This window comes from Dunckerocampus dactyliophorus, chromosome 5, assembly GCF_027744805.1.
Source record: "Dunckerocampus dactyliophorus isolate RoL2022-P2 chromosome 5, RoL_Ddac_1.1, whole genome shotgun sequence".
Classification (NCBI taxonomy): Eukaryota; Metazoa; Chordata; class Actinopteri; order Syngnathiformes; family Syngnathidae; genus Dunckerocampus; species Dunckerocampus dactyliophorus.
The window spans coordinates 14,308,055-14,326,954 of NC_072823.1; the positions used below are offsets into that span (position 1 = coordinate 14,308,055).

The window sequence follows — 18,900 nt, forward strand, 5'->3', positions numbered from 1 at the left end:
TTATTGACTTCATGTTCATACACTTAAAAAATAATAACTACCACAGCACGTAACGTCGCAGAAACGCTATTGTAAAAATTTGCAACAGGAGATAGTGACGGAGGTCTTGCACACATGCAGAACCGATCGCGTTTCCGGTACGGATTGGGTAATGAAAAGCCATGCTACTGCAGTAGGAAGACACGCGGTGACGATGTCTGTGTTTATATCAGTGGTGGTTCTTACATCATTGGTGCCCAGAGAGCGCCGCCATCATGCTAATATTAAATTTGTACTTGAGTGACGGATGAATGATGATGACGAATGAGGCTGAACTGCGTCATGGGTGGTGCCATGAACTATGAAGATAATTTTTGCGAATTTACCGTTCATTTTCAAAACTCTAACATTGTAGAACATAATTACAAGCAACATATAACATATTTAAGCAAAGTTGATGAATCATGTCATCATGTCGACCCTTTAAATCGTTATGAATTGCACTTTTTGTTTATCTGAAGAGTTGAATCAGAGCAACTGGGCTCCTCAGATATACCATGTACTAAAAACCTTTACACTTTTTGTTCAAATCATGTTTTGTTTTTGTATAAAAATCTATTGCTGTAGCAGGTAACATTTTAAAAAAAATTTATAAGCTGTGTAATGTTTTGCGGTTCCAGACTATTTTTTTTTTACTGAAAGATGAGGCAAAATGGCTCTTTTGATGCCAGAGGTTGCTGACCCCTGCTCTAGTATATTGAGCTACAGTCTGCTGACATACCAAGAGCTGCTACATGTTCAGTGAGGGTGTGGTGTGTCCGGATGTAAATGCACCACATCAATGCAAAGTCAATCACTGCAGCATGCTTCTATCCAGCAAGGTGTGGCTGCAGCTTAAGAAACCAATGTTATGTAAGTGCAGCTGCACCTGTGTGTGTACCGTTTTGCTCCAGTTAGGGGAGCAGTGAGCGGTGCCATGATAAAAAAAGTATTCTTCCCAAGAATGGCACGGAATAGCATCGACAAAAATGTGCAGCTCTTACCAGTTCCAAAGGGCCAAAGAGGAAATGCACCAACTCTGATGCGCTTGGATTCTGGATGTGTTTCTTCAGTTTGGCCTGTAGGGGATCCAGTGACATGCGCACTGAGGTTAGGAGGAGAAAAGGGAGGGTGGCTTCGGAGTTGTGATATCTCACCAAGAGGTTGAAGGCTAGCTTGAGTTTCTGCAGGCTATCGATGAACTCTTCCTCAGAGGGGGGCTTGGCTCGCAGGGTCAACATGCCCTCTGTGAACAAGCACAGAAGACCACAAACAATGAACACTTTACTACAGTATTACCAGCAGTCTTTCACTCTCTGGACAGGGTTAAAGTTACATTGTTGAAGGAAACTGGATGAACCTAAACACTGTGTCACTATTTGTGCTAAAGCTTAGGTCTCTCCAATAACCTATGAGTAGTGGTACAAGTAAGTACATAGCTTTACCATTGTTGGCTGCTGGTAACACAAGCAAGAATGTGCTACAATCAAGCTTTCTCAACTTGGAGCCACAGGTCACAGGTGGGCTGGAGCCTATCCCAGCTGACTTCAGGCAAGAGTCTAATTTATTCATAAGTATTATCCACTTTAAATTCATTTCCACCCCACAAAAAAACTTTAAAACGTTCCACTTTCAATGAATTTTGATCCTCCCAAACTCTTTTAAATCTACAAATCCATGCAGAGACTCTTAATTAAATTGTCCATAGGAATGAATGTGAGTGTGAATGGTTGTTTGTCTATATGTGGCCTGTGATTGGCTGGCGACCAGCCCAGGTTGTACCCTGCCTCTTGCCCAAAGTCAGCTGGGATAGACTCCAGCATTCTCCTGTGACTCTAGTGAGGACAAAATCCATGTCGCTCCAGAGTTGAGAAACAGATTCTCTGAATAGAGAATAAATAAATGACTTTGGGAAGCATATTGGTACAAATTGATATGTTAAAATAACCTCAAATATTGTATTAGTGTGTCACCGATGAGGCATGCAGAAAACAAGTGTCACATCACACAACATGCTACTGTCAGAGAGTTAAAACATGACTCAACATGTTACGGCATTATTATTACATCGCACCTTAAAATAGTGCATGACGGCGTTTTTAATTTGTGTACAAAAAAGTTCAAATATACTGTATGCATGTCAGGGCTTCCCCAATAGAAATCATTTCACATTTTACAATATTAACAAATGAGTAATAATAATACCTCCCTCACAGAAAACAGAGTATTTGCAGACTGACTTCACAGAAGCCATACTGGTGTTTACCACCATGCACATACATCACTGGATGACGGTCCCAGAACACAAAGAGATACAAACATGGCAGCGTGAGCAATATCAGACATATTGTCACTTCATTGTTTCCGCCACAGAAGAAGAAAGGGAGACAGACCTGCTGGTCCTTTCTTCTTATTCTTCTTACTCTTGTTGCGCTGGTTGAGCTGGGAAAAGGCTTCAGCTGCCTTTTGCACCCGCGCCACAAAAATCTCAATATCGTCCAGTGCACAGTTGAGGATTTGCTGCAGAACAAGAACAAGACATGAAAACATCAGGTACACCTGCACAATGTGATGTAGTACAGTTGTACACCACTGCAAATGACAACCACAACAATAACCAGTGCTGAATGAAGACCTCTTAGCCAATCAAAACTGATAATTGCTGTTTTTGTGAATACAACATTTTTGCTACGGCTGCTGTACTAGCTGTTATTTGAGTGTCCAGTGCGCGAATTTACCATAGTGATCTCATCAATTCACGCAAAAATCAACCAATCCCCGTAAATGTTGTGCAACCCCACAACTTTGTCCAATCCCCGCAACTTCCCTGCACATTCTGGGCAGCCATCGTCATTTTCGCCACATAATTTGTCCCAGAGTGCTAAACGCACGTGAACCGTCCAATCAAATGTGCCTCTGCATCGCCCACCCACGTCCTCACTGTGAAAGTTTTGCTTTTACTTTCTCACAAGTGAAGGCTGGTCTTTTCCTTGCAGGAATACGAGTGTACTTTGTTGTGGCTGAACAAAGCAGTTTTGCACATTTTCATGTGCTATGTTGGTATGTTCTTTAGATCTGGTCATGAATTACTTATTCCTCAACAAATGTCCTTATTATAATTGCAGAGAGGGAAAATCACAACAATTTATTGCAACTTTCACTTTCTCACGCAATTTTATCACAACAAATGATGCAATTTAGATTAAATTTTGGGGGGAAAATTTGAAAAAGGTCCACGAGATGCTGCGGGACTGGTGAATTGTTGTCAGTGTTCAAAAATATGCTTTGCACTTGAGTTTAATAAGCAAATAAAGCATATTTAGTTAGATTTGTTGAAAACTGTGCTTTTTGGTATTAAGGTTAGGTTACAAAGAACACTTAAAGCGTTGACAATTCATAAAATCACAACCTGATGCAATGTTACTGAAAAAATAAGCAAGTTTTGCCACAACTTTGTGAAAAGCTGTAGTGAAATAAGGCTTTTTAGGTCACAAAAATCATTTTTAAAAAGCCCGTAAAATCCTAGAGGGACTGACTTATATGTGACGATGGAGAAAAGACTCACCACATCCTTCTCAATGCGCTGGGCCAACCTTTCATGCGTCTCTGGGTCATTGTGTCCAGAGCTTCGTCTGTCTGCACCCAAAACCCCCCAAAAAAGAAGTAGAATAAATTATATTATACATAATATACATTATGAAAGATCTCAAATCTTGTGTTTTGTTATTAAATAAAATGTAGTGCATGTATGGTTTGTCTATGCCCAACTAAAATTAACTTGCACACAATGAAAAATACATTTTAAGGGCGTACTTTACTACTTTAGATGAAGTAGTAACATTACACATGTTAAAATTCAATCAAGGGGTACATTCAGAACAGAAAAATGACAAACATAACAAAACATGAGACGCTTTTAGTAGCTTTTCTGTTTACAATCACTTAGACAGCAAACTTTAATACAAATTGAATTAAAATCTGATTTATTCCAGTCGTATTGTAAAACAGTTAATACTTGTATATGTAACATTCAGTGTAGCCTTGAAACAGAGATAAAAACAAGATCTAGTGTAAACCTATAATTTACAAAAATATAAAAAGCTTTAGCTACAGTACATCACATCAAGCTTGTTTATACATAAATAGGATATGTCCTATTTCATACTATTCATACATTTTTTAAAATCATGTATAGTGTATTTTTGCCCAATTCCATACCATAATAGCATTGATCCTTCAGTCTCACCTTGTGGGTTTGGTGCAGCAACGCGTCCCTTAGCAAGAGAGGGGCCCTTATGGGGCGACTGGGGAAGGATTGTCTCTCTGTGATACTTCATTTTCTCCTGGTTAATTCTGGAGGAGAAAGAAAACATGAAGACCTTATAGCTTAGTGTGTGTGTGCGTGTGTGTGTGCATGTGTGTCTCTCACTTGAGTGTCTGCAGCCTCATTTTCTTGCCATATTTGTTGTCTCCGAGGGCACTGTCTATATCTGCGTGAACCAAGTCAGCCTAGGTCAGATGGAAACACAGTGCTCAAAATATTCAAATGTTGCAGTCGTAATAATAAAGAAATGTTGTGTGGGAAGAAAAGCAATGACTCGCATGGGGAGAAGTCGTTTGGTGCTACTTGCTGGTTGGCATGTACAAGTGGCGCTCAGTTTACGGCGTTCCAAGTTTACGTACGCACCACCATTCATTATTAATATTGTACAAAAAGAAAACTACAGTCGTGCCTTGCTAAATCGCTCCCTCACTCGATCAGTCTTTCATTGATTAATTGATTAATAAATTATCACTGTTTAGTGGTACTATTATTTGTCTAAAAATATTGAAAGATATGGTATATGTAGTATTCTGGCCACAAGACGTCAGTAATGTTCCATTGCGAAGACATGACATGAAATTACATCACCTCACACCGCATGGAGACTGCCTGCTGAGCCGACATGGCATGGCTGAGACGCATGATCGAGTGCAAAAAGCTTCTCCTCTCATTCCGTGTTGTAGTGTCCTTCTTCCGCACTTTGTTTGAAACACTAAGTTTAGAAGAAGTAAATTGGAGAGGCTAACTAGTTAGCACGGTAGCTTGCTGCTGTTTTTTGTCCCTGCAGGGATCCCGTAGCCTGCGCAATGTGATGTAAACAAAGCATAATCGGAGTGTAAAAGTGATTCATGGGTGTTATTTCATGTCTACAGGGCTTTAATAATGTTAAAAAACTGTGTTTAGACAGTCATAAACGGGTTTTCTATGCTCTAACGACAAAAATATTCCATTTATTAAGTGATTCCTACTTCGCAGAAATTCACCAACTCCAATTCGCCTCTGGAACCCATTAACCTTGTATTTAGGATCTTATTACTGTATTTTATATGCCTTTCATGTGTTCTGTGTACAGTGTGAACTCTGGCTTCTGCGTTTGTGTGTGAACAGGTAAAACAGATGTTTGGTTTGTGTCATAAGAAACATGCAATATCATTTCATGTTTTCAGCACTGGCCCCTTGGTTAGCATAAAGCCCAAAGCAGACCAATTGTGCACAGACAAGAAAGGATTCAAACGGAGAAGCATTCAAGGCGACACCCACCTCCACCTCGTCACAGTGGAAGAAGTGGATGTCAGGTTTGTGCTGCTCATTGTCCTGACACACGAGTAGCAGCACGGAGGGGTATCGTGTCTGATTCAGTACGGCCTGACACATTTGGATTGTAGTAAGAGGGAAGTTTTCCAGCTCCTCCTGTAGAGAGAAAAGAGATTTGTTGGAATTCTCGGGGCATTCGATCGATCGTAACTGGACTGTTCAGGTTGTCTTAGAAGACGTTTCGCCTCTCATCTTTGCAGGCTTCATTAGTTAATGCTCAAAGACTAGGTGGGACACACACCAGTCAGACTAGATAGGACACCCCAAAGACAAAATGTCCAGTGCAGTGAGGAATGCACCAATTTTTACATTAGGGAGACCAAGCAGCCACTGAGCAGGCACATGGCAAAACACAGACGGGCTAATTCGTCAGGTCAAGACCTGCATCTCAAAGATAAGAGCACTCCTTTGAGGACACAAATGTACACGTTCTGGACGGAGAAGTAGGATGGTTTGAAAGAGGAGTGAGGGAAGCCATCTTCGTTAAGGTTGAGAAGCTGTCTCTGAACGTGTCGTACCACCTTTCTTCCACATACAATGCTGTCCTTTCGTCCCTTCCAGTCATTTAGCCTCAAAGATATGAACAAGGCATAGACACCTTGGCTTCAGGTGGCTCCATGACCATCATTACATCTGAATGGGATGCTAACGAAGGTGATACCACCGAAACGGCGATCGTTAGCTGGCAGAGGCCCCACTCCATTGTATCCTAACGATCGGCATTTGACACCACGAAAGAAACAACCATTCCTGTCTGGACCTGCCTCCTCCTTAAGAAGATAAATAGATTGGATCTTGCACCAGGCTCTCAGACGAGAGCTGTCCTGTCTAGTCTGACTCATGTGTGTCCCACCAAGTCTTTGAGCGTGAACTAGACTAGAGATGTCCTATCTAGCATAACCCGCCCTGCTTCACACTGCCCGACACCCGGGCTTGAACACAGGACCTTAGCAATGGGAGACGAGAGCGCTGACCACACCACTAAAAGCCCGGACTGTCGACCGCGTGTTCAGTGCAGCTCCCAAGGCAGAGGGAGTGAGGTTTACCAACGTACACTTGCGCAGCCTCACAGACTGGCATCCGTTACACTAGTCTGACCGGTGTGTGTCCCCAAGACAACCTGAACAGTCCAGTTACGATCCATTGAATGCCCTGAGAATACAATGACCTGGATAAATGAGAATATTCACAGGCAGATTTGTTAGAACAGTCTAAGCACTTCTTTTTACATACCAGAGGTGTGTTTTAAGCGTACATTGAAATGTGGCCAGTAAAATATAATAGGGGTGTACGTACAGCGTATCAACGAGAGTAGTTGGGGCTTCATATCCATTAGCTCGTCTACATCGTAGACATACTGGAGTAGGCTGTTTGTATTTTCTCATTTACAGCGCTCATGGTGTTCATTAACTTCTTAATTGCACTTTATGTAACCATGTGTATAAATGCTCCACCTGTGTGTCACAGTCCAGCAGCCTGACTGCCTTATCAGTGACCTGCAGGAGCATTTCCTGGGTCCAGATTTTGTCTTTTGAATCAAGAAGGACAAGTTTCTTGATGGCGTCGTCCACAGTGACGATGGCTTCGGTCTTGTCCATGATGAAGGTTGACAGATGCTGCGGACAGAGAGCGTCGTGGAGAAGAACATAGTTAAAAAATACATTACCTGTAGTACAGAAACGTATAATATATTGAATTAAGATACATGAAAAAGTAAGATACACACCACTACAAAAGTGTAGCAAGTAGGCAGTACTTGTGTAACCCTTTAAGACACTCAGATATTACAGCTATTATTAATATATGCATGGTATACCTTTATAATACGTTTTCCTTTCTTTTTGTATGATAACCTTTTCATATTTATCATTCAACGTCATTGTGATTGGTTAGCATAGGCATTTTTGAATCAATAGCAAAATAACAAGTTGTGGTTTAAATGCTGAACTGCTTCTGGGAAGTGAAAGGCAAAACCAAAACCAAAAACTAACATATGCATTACTTCTTATATTGTCTTCCGCTGATAAAAAACATAAAACAGCAATATATAAAATATAGCAGATTACCGGTACAGATCTGGATGGCTACATGACATGAAATGTATGTTTTTATTTATTTTTTCATCATTTCAAATTAGCTAAGTATCTTTCTATGATTTATTACATGTTTTAAGCTTCAATGATAGGAAAACATAGTAAGCAATGGTGACAGACAGACTGTAACAACTCCACATTCCAAACATCCAAGCATCTAAGCAGTTCCAATGTTCACAAATGCATTAAAAAACCAACAACAGCACCCAGCAATAACTGTACATCCTTTGTGATATTTACAAATCCTCAGTCTTGAGATAGAATTGTGGATTTTAGATTTCACAATCCAAACACTGTCATATCTTCATTCCCCTTAAATTCAACACAAAAACAGGTGGTCTTACCTCAACATGATACTGTGATGTCTCATGCATAATAAAATTGGAGTTGGAATATTTTTTCCTTTGCTCTGTAGAAAAGAAAGAAATCCATTTATAAAATTGCTAAAGTGCACCCAGTAGCACTGACAACAACACTTGCCTGGGTACCACATGTTGCACTAATCAGCAACAGAGTGAAGAAAGCAAAGACGCGAGTGTGTGCGCTTAAAAGACCAGCTTAAAAGATTTCTTTTCTACAAAAAGTCAACTCCCAAAGGAGTTGTGTAATGCATATCAGAGAAGTTAATTATTAAAATGTGCTATCAAAGAGTGGTGTAACTTGATGTGCCCTCTCACTTTATATCATGTTGTCCAAGCCTACATTAGTGCTCCATTAAAGCCGTCAAAGGCAGGAAGGGTTTTACGGTGGAGTCAGAGATCACTGATGATCACTACACAACAGCAGCACGGTGCAAACTTCCTCATCGTTATCATCCCAGGCGTGTTATTAATGCCAGCAATAAAGTGCCAAGTCTATCTGAGCTTGCCTTGTAGTGCCCCAGTTAGAGGTGTCACATCCATTGATCATGTGGACCACTATGAATTACAAACTCTGCCATCGTCACATTTGGTTAACATTCAGTGGCCGTATCTTGTTTTACGAAACCCACTTACATTTACAATAAGTGTAAAAGTCCGGTTTTGACTTCAGTATATCTATATAGCTGCATAGTGCTGCTCTTTGTATGCCCACCCCAACATGTACAGTAAATCCCAGCTGATTTGCTGGAGCCATGCGAGTGTCAGACAGATTCGCCTAACACTCAAAAATACACAATGTGCTTGAAAGCACCATCGGGAAAGCGCACACTGTGCTTATTTGGAGGAAAGATTAAACATGAGTTGTTCGTTATGCTGTGTACATTCTATGAACAAATAAACCACCCCCACACACGTAATAAAGATGATTAAAGGATCCTCTGTCCGGAATCTGTTTACAGTTTTCCAACTCTAAAAGAATCCCAATCAATTCTGAGTCACCAAAATTTGGATGGTTAGTTGAGGCTCTCAACTAGTTTGGTAGGCACAATGTTTGGCTGTAATGGTGGGTACGAAAACCGAGGGTTTGAATGTGTATTATTGAATACATTATGCCAAGGAGCTAAATTAACATTCTACAGAGTACAATAGTTTACATCAGACTTTCTCAAAGATTAAAAGAAAAATGTTTTAAGCCAGGGCTTTTTAAAGTACGGCACAGTGAACCTCCCTTCAAAAAGCATAATACGGCTGGGGCCTGCCCTACTCTCCAAAATGGGCTGATTTTCTAGAGCATATTTTGTGGCGTCTTCTGCTCATCCCAGACTGTTTACTCTCTCGCTATACGAATTAAAAATCAATTTATTTTGCATTTAAATAGAACTGAAGTTAGATTAGCAGCTTTGAATTATGCCTCAAATGGATATGCCTTAGTCAAAGAAAACTTCAAACCTCCAAACATTTCAGCTCAGTGAGCATCTAAAAAATGTGTGTGTTTTGCTTTTTTCTTATTTTTTGTGTCTTTTTTTGGGAACCAGTCATGGCAAAAACAAAAAGTGTCATGCTAACCATAGAACCTGTGACATAGGAAGTGTGTTTGTACATCGTACAACATGAGCAAAACAATTGCATAGAAATTATACACGCAAACCAATATTACCAAGCAGATGCCAACATGAATACGCTTGTCATACACACGACACACCCCAGCAATAAAATGTCTCTAGGTGACGGTATCCCTCTGTAAACACCTTCCTGTTCCCACTACATTATGTGTGCCGTGCATCTTGTCAAATGCTCAGTAGTTGTACTTTAGTTTTGTTTTATTATGTAGCAATTACCGTTTTTTTTTATAGTTGTATAACAGATAAGATTGTTAAAATGTTATTTGAAAAGTTACTTGAACAGTTAATATTAAGTATGGAAGTAAAGTATGGCAATAAAGTAAACAAAAAAGAGTAAGTTTCTCTCCATTTGATTCATTTTGAATCAGTCAATTTATGCCATCGTATGTTTTTCCACACAAAAAACTGCATTACATTACAAAAACATGGAGAATTTGAATTCTTCATTTAATGACCCCTGCCTGTGAGGTCGTTATTGCTTTCCAAACTAGAAGTCAAAATCATACTTCATACGTCAACATACAACCTAAAGTGAGCAGAAAGGAACGCTCCTTCCTAATTATTGTTGTGAAATTAGAATTTTCTTGTCTGGTATCATAGTCACACCTAAAAGAGCTGTGCTTATGTGACTGTATTGTTTCTAAAGTGGCACATGAGCGTGCCAGTGTGCTCGCTGACCTATTTACCAGGTGAATAGCCTGCAGGTAGCCATTACCGTTAAATGAGAGCATGTTGCTATCAAGATCACGCTGCCAGATGTCTTTTCTCCCCACCCAGCAGAGCAAACACTTGGATGCCACACAATTCCCGGCACACACTGCACTTTATGTTGAATGTGACACAAAGTGGCTGAGTTTCAACAACGCTTCACTAAATCGGTCAAGTGTTGTTTGGTTCCATTGCAGTCGGGGTGTACTGGCACACGTATTTGTACCTACAAAACAACACTTTTATCGCATACAATACATTATACTGACCTACATTGGATTGATTTTTAGATCTTTAATGTACAAAATGTATCAAATTGCCCCCCACTTCCTTCAGCTTTTCTGTATGCTTTATATTTTAGATATACTGTATATTAGTGTTGTCAAAGTTAACACAAGTTTCCTTTAACGGCACAAATCTTTTTGACGCGCGATCGACATGCGCGCGCACCATAGTTTGAGGAAACGAAGCGGCATGGCAGTTGATGTGAAGCCAGAAGAGGGGACAAATATTGAGCAGAAACGGGCAAAGAAAAGGGTATTTTCAATGTTAAGTTTAGCTTCACAGCCCTGGCACATGCCTCTCTTGACAAGACCAAAGTTACAAGGTAACCTGTAAGATGTACCTACTGTATTCCAACATAGTATCAGCATTTGGGGCCAAGTATGAGGTGAAAGAAAACCCAGAAAAGTACAGTAAAGTAGTCTTGCCTGTGCATCATGGGAGACAATGCACTGCAAAGTTAAATGGTGCGTTCAAGGACCGTGGAACAAAGTGGCACAAGTCGCCGCTCGCATTAAACATGCAAACATTGTGGGATTTCTAATTATATATATTTTTTTCAATATAACAATGGCCCATATTTCCAAAACATAAATAAATATGTAGTTATTGACAATTTTTTTTTTTTGTGCGTATTTTTTTCAAGTCATTGCACCTGAATGTTTCGTGCGGCCTGGTGGTTGGGGACCTCGTCTTCCAGCATGCTTGGGGAAACGATGTGCTCTTCTAAACATTTGAAAATATTGTAAGAATGACACTGTTATACAATTGGCTTCTTTATTTTATAATGTAAGATTAACGTCTACAGTACATCGACAAATGTAACCATATCGTTGAATCATATTAAATTGAATCGTATCGTTTCTACACTGCATCAAATTGTTCTGTTTTTAAAATATATCGTTTTTTTAATCGTATCTTAACTCGTGTATCTAGATGCGTATGGAAGTGTTTACCACAAGGAAATTTGCATCTCTACTTATTATAGATAAAAAGCACGGTATCGGCATATGCCAATACTTGCTTTAAAACGCCGATCCCCTTCACCAATGAGTTGTGGATACTAGCATTTTCTTAATGTTCTGGTAAAACAAACATATTTGCTTTGTTTCGATTGAAATAAGCTATGAAAATAAATGTTTTTTGAATGTTTTTATTTAAAAATTTACACTTAATCTATGCGATTGGTATTGGTATCAGCCGATTTCAAGTCTCATAATAACAGGGTTTGAGTGTGATTCAAATGTTCTGCTACTATTAAAAAGACTAAGACAAATATATATTTAGCTTGATTGACATATTCAGCTGATTTGGAGCTGTTAATACATACAAATATACATAATCCTATCCTGTCCTGTCATTTATCTTTGTGTTAATTAGATAAAATAAAAATTGGACATACTGTAGTTGCCAATGGTGATTAATCATGATCAATTAATTTTAAAATGTGATTAATCTGATTAAAATTTGTCATCATTTGACAGCCCTAATATATAGCCAACCATTCAAACTCACATTCATACCTATGGACAATTTAGAGTCGCCAATTAACCTAACATGAATGTTCTTGGAATGTGGGAGGAAGTAGTACCTGCAGAAAACCCACTCACACACGGGGAGAACATGCAAACTCCACACAGAGATGCCCAACGGATACAACGGATACGTATATATATATATATATATATATATATACACCCACGGTGTAAGAGGGAGAGGTTCCGCAGGTCCTTCATACCGACCCCTGTCAGGCTCTACAACACCTGCACCACCTGAACCATGTTGTAGTCATTATGCATTCTTTACACTGTACTCTTTACTTGTGTATCTTGCTTGCTTGCTGCTGTAACAAGTAAATTTCCCCGCTGTGGGATAAATAAAGTACATACAATACAATACAATATATGTAATATTATTAGAAAATTACCTTCCAACAGATTGCAGTTACAGTGTTTCCTCATTTATCGCGGGAGATAGGTTCCCAAACGGTTAGCTTCTTCTGTTTCGTCTATTGTTTACGGTATTGGCGGTTAGCAAGCAGCTCACACGGTCAGCTACTTTGGTAGCGGTGACCACAACAAGAGACTGCACAAAGGAGATTGATTGACAGTGGTCCCCAGCCAATCAGAACGCAGAAGACAATGGGCGGTGCAAACTGAAGAGAGAGAATAAAGGCACAGAATGACAAGAACTAAAATTGCACAAAAGGTGAATGGCAATGGAGCGAGGGTACACTATATTTCATATTTCCTTTTAAAAATCATTAAAGATCAAAAGCTAAGCAGTTTATGTTTTGCAATTTCTTCTGACTGTAACAAAAATGATTATGGTGTAACATTACACCCCTACAGTGCACCTTGTTGAAGACTGTGTGATGTCAACAACAGCTAAAAGGGACAACCTACTCCCATGCCATCATGTGCAAATGACGTCAGCATTTAACCTGCTGCCAGTCCCTCTCAGCTGATTCCTTCCTGCTTGGCTCCACACAGGTGAAAGAAAAGTATCAGGTGTCTGTCTGAAAATCGAGCTGGTCGCCATGTCTTATTAATGCCGTTTATGGCAATCAATTCACAGAGCTGCAGCAGCTTGCAGTAGAGCCACTTAGCAGGCAGATGAACAGATCCTCACAGCAGCCAACAGTCAATGACCAGTGATAAACATGGCTGCTGGGCAGATGATCAAAATGATACTTTGGCCTAGATCAATCTGATGCGGCCCCCATTTATTGAATGCAAATAAACTGCCAGCGTGTGTTTATGATTTGATTTGATTCAATTTTATGTTACTATTCAATGGTTAAAGCAGCCCAGTGACCCACATTTACTGGATTTGGCAGATGGATTTTGTTTTTATTACTGAGCAACATTTACATTGTGGGGTGTGGTTGATTATAATGTGGGTGTGTGATTATGTCCACACATTTGACTATATGTTACCAGGAAGTATTTCCCACAGAGCTGGACTTGTAAAGCCCTGCTTTTAATGATAACATGTTGTACTATACTGATGTACAGTGAAGTGTTCCCTTGGTTATCGTGGGGAGAGGTTCCCAAAATAGCCCGCAATAACTGAAATTCACGAAATTGCCAACTTCTTTTTTTTTTTTTTTTTTACAATTGTTACTGTATTGTTACTGTAAGACTGTAAAACCCCTCACCATACACTTTATACACTATTCTCAGACAGGCATTTTCTCATATTTCTCTCCTGTTTAAACACTTTCAAAAAAGTTCAAACCTTCGTTTGAATTTCAATGATCAACCTTAATGATCAACACAAAAAATAATTAAGTCACTCACGCATGTGTCACTCCTGTGACCGTGTCTGTGACCTGCCGCTGTACTGGTGCGTTTTTGTATCCTTGTTAGAACATATTGCTGCAGACAAACCGAAGATTTGTTTACAAGCTAGCAAGCAAGCTAGCAAGCAAGCAAGCTAGCGATGACACAGCAGTCATGGCAGGACGGCACAAAGGAGATTGATTGACAATGATCTACAGCCAATCAGGATGCAGAAAACAATGGGCGGTGCAGACAGACAAGAGAGAGAAGAGATAGACACTCAACTTCCCACAATGCAATTCTTCTTAAAGGGCTAGGCTCGGCCTATAACAGCATTCATACGCTGTAATAATAAAAAGAAGCACTAAAAAAATCCGCGAAAAGTGAACCACGATAGAGCGAGGGAACACTGTGTATTATATACACACTGACCTTCCACATCATTATTTACATCTGTACAACCCAATGAGTTGCAATAGGAGAGTTTCAGTGCATACATTTTGATTGACAATGTAAGACCGACATTCGTTTGACAATATGTTGGGTTTTTTTTACTTTGTACTTCTAAATCATTTGAATTTGACCGTTTTACCCATGTAGATAAATGCTGCATAAGCTAATACTAGACGAGACAGTACAAAAGATTGGGTCCACAAGAACGAGACAAGACGAGATTTTAACATTAAGTACAATGAAAAAATATGACTGGACAAACAAACTTTTTTATTTACAGTAACCGAGTCACAAAACCATAGGTGCGCTTTGAAATGTTTATTTTCCAACAAATTGATGTTAAACAATATTATTGTCATTGTTACAATTTTTTAGACCAAATAAACCACTGATATGATCATATATAATAATAGTAAAATAGTATATCATAATAATGCAATATTTTCTTTAATAATTCATTTTTCACTGTGTAAAAATCTGGAATTGGCATTTGTGACTCGTATTTTGTCACAGACAGTTCGCACTGTCTGTTATTATCTTATTTTATTTCTGCATTAAGCCACACTTTGGACACATTCGTGTTTTGCCAGCACGACGAGGTGCTGCCAGGCAACGGAGTATGTCTGTCTCTGCTGGGTTGCACTGTGGAGGTTTTAGAGCTTCCAACAGTGATGCCAACTTGGCGATTTCAACCCCCCTTGATAACCTTGATAAGATATTTTCACAAAAGCGGCGAGCGACAAATGTCGCGACTTTTTCTGTCGTCGTTGCAGAGTTTTCTGGTATGGCGAAAGCATGTATTGTTCTGCATTTTGTGTTCTCACTGAGCCGCAGCGGGTGATGGCCGTAGGTCAGGTCCGCCCCGCCCAAAGGCAGTCACGAGCCATGATATGGAGCTCCACGCATTGAAAGTGCAAATGAATCACGTGTGCGCGAGCCGTGTTTTACACAGCGAGATATACAACGCAAATATTCCTTAATCTTCAGTAAGCCTGGATAAAAGGGGAGGGTGTTTATTGTGGTTATATTCCATTGTTAGTCTATTGCTACTTTTTATTCATAAAAGGAAGTGGATTATTTTACAATTCTTCGGGTAAATGTAAGTAATTGAGAAGCCTATTGTATTGCCTATATTGTGAGGCTCAGTTGCTATTACATATATTCACCAGAAGAGTGTGCTACTCACGAACCACACTGAGCCATGTTAATGTGAGCAACAGAATAAATAGAGCATAATCTGTTATTTGCTGTTCAATTGTGCTCATTTTAAAAATTTCTCAAAAGCCAACGTGTGATGGGAGAACTTTGAGAGGCGCTGGCCGAGATAAAATATTAAAGTTATTTTGTTTTGATGAAATGACGGACTATTTTAAATTAACAAACCAAGAAATAAAAGTTTATTTGTAGTTCTAAACGTAATGAAGGTGTTTTTACTCACTTTTTTTGTCTCTCCTGCGAGGTTATGCTTTTTTCCTACAGCACTTTATAACAGCATATGCAAATTATATGCTAATTAGATGATTATGTCATCCAGCGGCTTCCTCTTACTGAAAAGTTGGAAAAGGTGTTCCAGACTGGCATTGTGCTGCTGTTGCACAATCAGAGGTGGAGATCCTGCGTGGCGGATACTTCACCTTTGTTGACCGCTTGCATTTAGAAACTGAGTAAATGCATCACCCAAGAAACACTTCCTGCCTTTCACTTTTAACGCGTGGATCTCTACGGATGATGTGTGTTATGAAGCGGAGTTATGGTCGCCACAGTACGCTGTCATGTCGGACACATGCGCCAGTGCCGCTACGGAGGTTAGGAGAACCACAGTATAGAGCGGAGTGAGCCACCTGCTGTGGCTGTTTAATCTCGAGAGCTTGCAACAGCCCGACGAGCAGAACCACAATAATGGAGAGCAGAGTGTGAGGCAGGTTACCTGTTGACATCATTTGTTGTTGGCTCACTAAAAAAATAAATAAAAAATGAACGACTTATACACAAACTTGTGGAGAGCTGAAACATGGACCAAATAATTCATTCCAGCGTGGATACGAAGAAGGTGGGTTATGATGACGTGAATGGAACGCTCCAATGGAACGCTAGATAGCTAGCTTAGCTAGCTAGCTATCCAGTTCTATCTATCTATCAAAAACCGAACTCCCTTTACATGCACACATGCAGACAGTCCTTCTACCTGTTGTTTTATCTGTCCAATCTTCAATCCACTGTAGGGTGTTTTGAGCATTGAGCGAATGTGATTCTGGTTTGGTACCTCCCCGCTCTGTCCCACAAGCGTTGATAAAGCATGATTTGCATTGCTGTGTCAAGTTTTGCATACAACAGACAGAGACTGGACCTTTGCACTTTGTGTATATCAGTCGGTGAATATCCGCTGTTGTTGATAATACACAATAGGACAGGCAGACAGAATGTTATGGTAACCATCTGCCACACAACAACACAACCACAATTTTTGGATGACTCAGAGCCCGAACAGATGGCAAGGTGCGCAGCCAAACGGTGTGGGAACATCTTGCATCCCAGTATTGCTGTCATACGACAACACTCTAAATTTAGAACGTCCAAGCATGGAAGTAGTTTGTCACGTTATGAAATGGTGCGTGTTTCTCAGTCATGTGCAGCACAATATTCCTCTTTATTCACAGTGTGGAGGGGCGGTGCTGGCAGGGACCACAGTGAGCTGAAGACTGAGGCATAGTGGGCTGAAAGAGAGTTGAGAAAGAGGCAGAGTCTGCCTCGTCTTTTCCCCTTTTCAATGAGGCTTTTATCTACCTGCAGGACATGGGCATCCCCACCCTCTTCCAAGCAGACTTTAAAAACAGGAACGCCCTGCACGCCCTGCTAGTGCCAAATAACAGGCACTATATAGACACACGCGCTTCATCAAGGAATTAAATCAGTTGGGGCTTGGGATAGATGCCTTATTACCATCATACCAAGATATTTTGGGCAATTTTGTATTTTGCCAGTTTTGGGCAAGGCCCTTTTCAGCAGGAAACTGACTTATGTCTTAACCGCAACCTCATCAAATATAAACTAATGATAATGAACTATCATGAACGAATGAACTAAAATAGAGATTGTGAATCCAGGCCCTCTTTCACATTCAAAATCAGTGACTTCAGACCACAACAATTTTCTTCTGGGTGAATGGACAAACTTTCCCACAAACACGCTAAAATCCATAGAAAGCTGTGGACCAACTTCATATTTCCATTAATATTTTTGTCCCAATACTTTTTTCCAATTAGTTATCTTTTTTGGGCATCTCCGTGTGGAGTTTGCATGCGTGGGTTTAATCCAGGGACTTTGGTTTCCTCCCACATCCCAAAAACATGCATGTTAGGTTAATTGGAGAGTCTACATTGTCCATAGTTGTGAATGTACAGTCATGGTTAAAAGTATTGGTTTTCACAAAGTTTGCTTTTTTTGTTTGCAGATATTTTTTTTACTACGATATACTGAAGTATACAAGTGTTCCATTTGTGTCGAAGGCTTTTATTGACAGTTACATGAAGTTTATGTAAAGAATCAATATTTGCAGTGTTAACCCTTTTTCAATTGACCATCGCATGCTGTCAATTCACTTCTGGGCCACATCCATACTGGTGGCAACCCATTCTTGCATAATCAATGATTGGAGTTTGTCAGAATTTGCAAGTTTGTAAGCCAGTTATCACTTTTGCCTTATGGCAAGGTGCTTCATCACGCTGGAAACAGCATTGGTTGTCACCAAACTCTTCTTGGATGGTTGAGGTAAGTTGCTCTCGGAGAATGTTTTGGTACCATTTTTTTATTAATGGATGTGTTCTTAGGCAATAAAAAAAAGCCCTTTTTGTGCTTAGCAGAGGAGAAACAACAATTCCAAGCACAAGTGTCCTTTTAAAGCTTCCAGTCTGTTATCCTAACTCAATCAGCATGACAACACTCTCATCTATGTTAACCGGAGAATCACTCGCTGGTCCTTTTGTGGCAGGGCTGAAATGCAGTGAAAATTGTGTTTTTGGGGTTAAAGTTATTTTCATGACGAAGAAGGACTTTACAATTGCCATTCATCTGATCACTCTTCATAACATTCTGGAGTAGATACAAATTGCCATTATAAAAACTGAGGCAGCAGACTTTGTGGAAATTAATATTTGTGTCATTCTCGAAACTTTTGGCCATGACCGTAAGTGTGAATGGTTGTATGTGCACTGTGATTGACTGGTGATTAGTCCAGCGTGTGTGTACCCTGCCTTTCGCCCAAAGTCAGTTGGGGTAGGCTCCAGCTACCAACCCTATAACCAACAAGTCATTTCCAACATGCATGGAAAGAAAGGCGATTGTAGCACAGCAACACTGAGGTTACAACAACATGCAGCTTAGTGGCAGTGACAGATTTCCTGCAAAAGTCATTTGCATGGCAGTAAGTTGTGATTCAACTCC

General features: G+C 40.0%; 1 protein-coding gene across 7 annotated transcripts in view; it reads right to left on the reverse strand.

Moving 5' to 3' along the window:
- eps8l2 (EPS8 like 2) overlaps positions 1-18,900 on the reverse strand; it is a 29,674-nt gene that overhangs the window by 4,012 nt on the left and 6,762 nt on the right. For 4 of the 7 annotated variants that reach the window (XM_054775682.1, XM_054775683.1, XM_054775684.1 and 1 more), the window contains 9 exons: positions 8,094-8,158; positions 7,111-7,272; positions 5,603-5,752; positions 4,448-4,527; positions 4,265-4,371; positions 3,584-3,654; positions 2,412-2,538; positions 1,176-1,264; positions 1,023-1,097 (listed from right to left, as the gene is read on the reverse strand). In XM_054775682.1, coding sequence (XP_054631657.1) covers positions 1,023-1,097; positions 1,176-1,264; positions 2,412-2,538; positions 3,584-3,654; positions 4,265-4,371; positions 4,448-4,527; positions 5,603-5,752; positions 7,111-7,272; positions 8,094-8,158 — 926 coding nt within the window. Of the gene's footprint in view, positions 1-1,022; positions 1,098-1,175; positions 1,265-2,411; positions 2,539-3,583; positions 3,655-4,264; positions 4,372-4,447; positions 4,528-5,602; positions 5,753-7,110; positions 7,273-8,093; positions 8,159-14,025; positions 14,104-18,900 lie in introns of all 7 variants that reach the window. The other 3 variants (XM_054775685.1, XM_054775686.1, XM_054775687.1) reach the window with 2 other exon arrangements.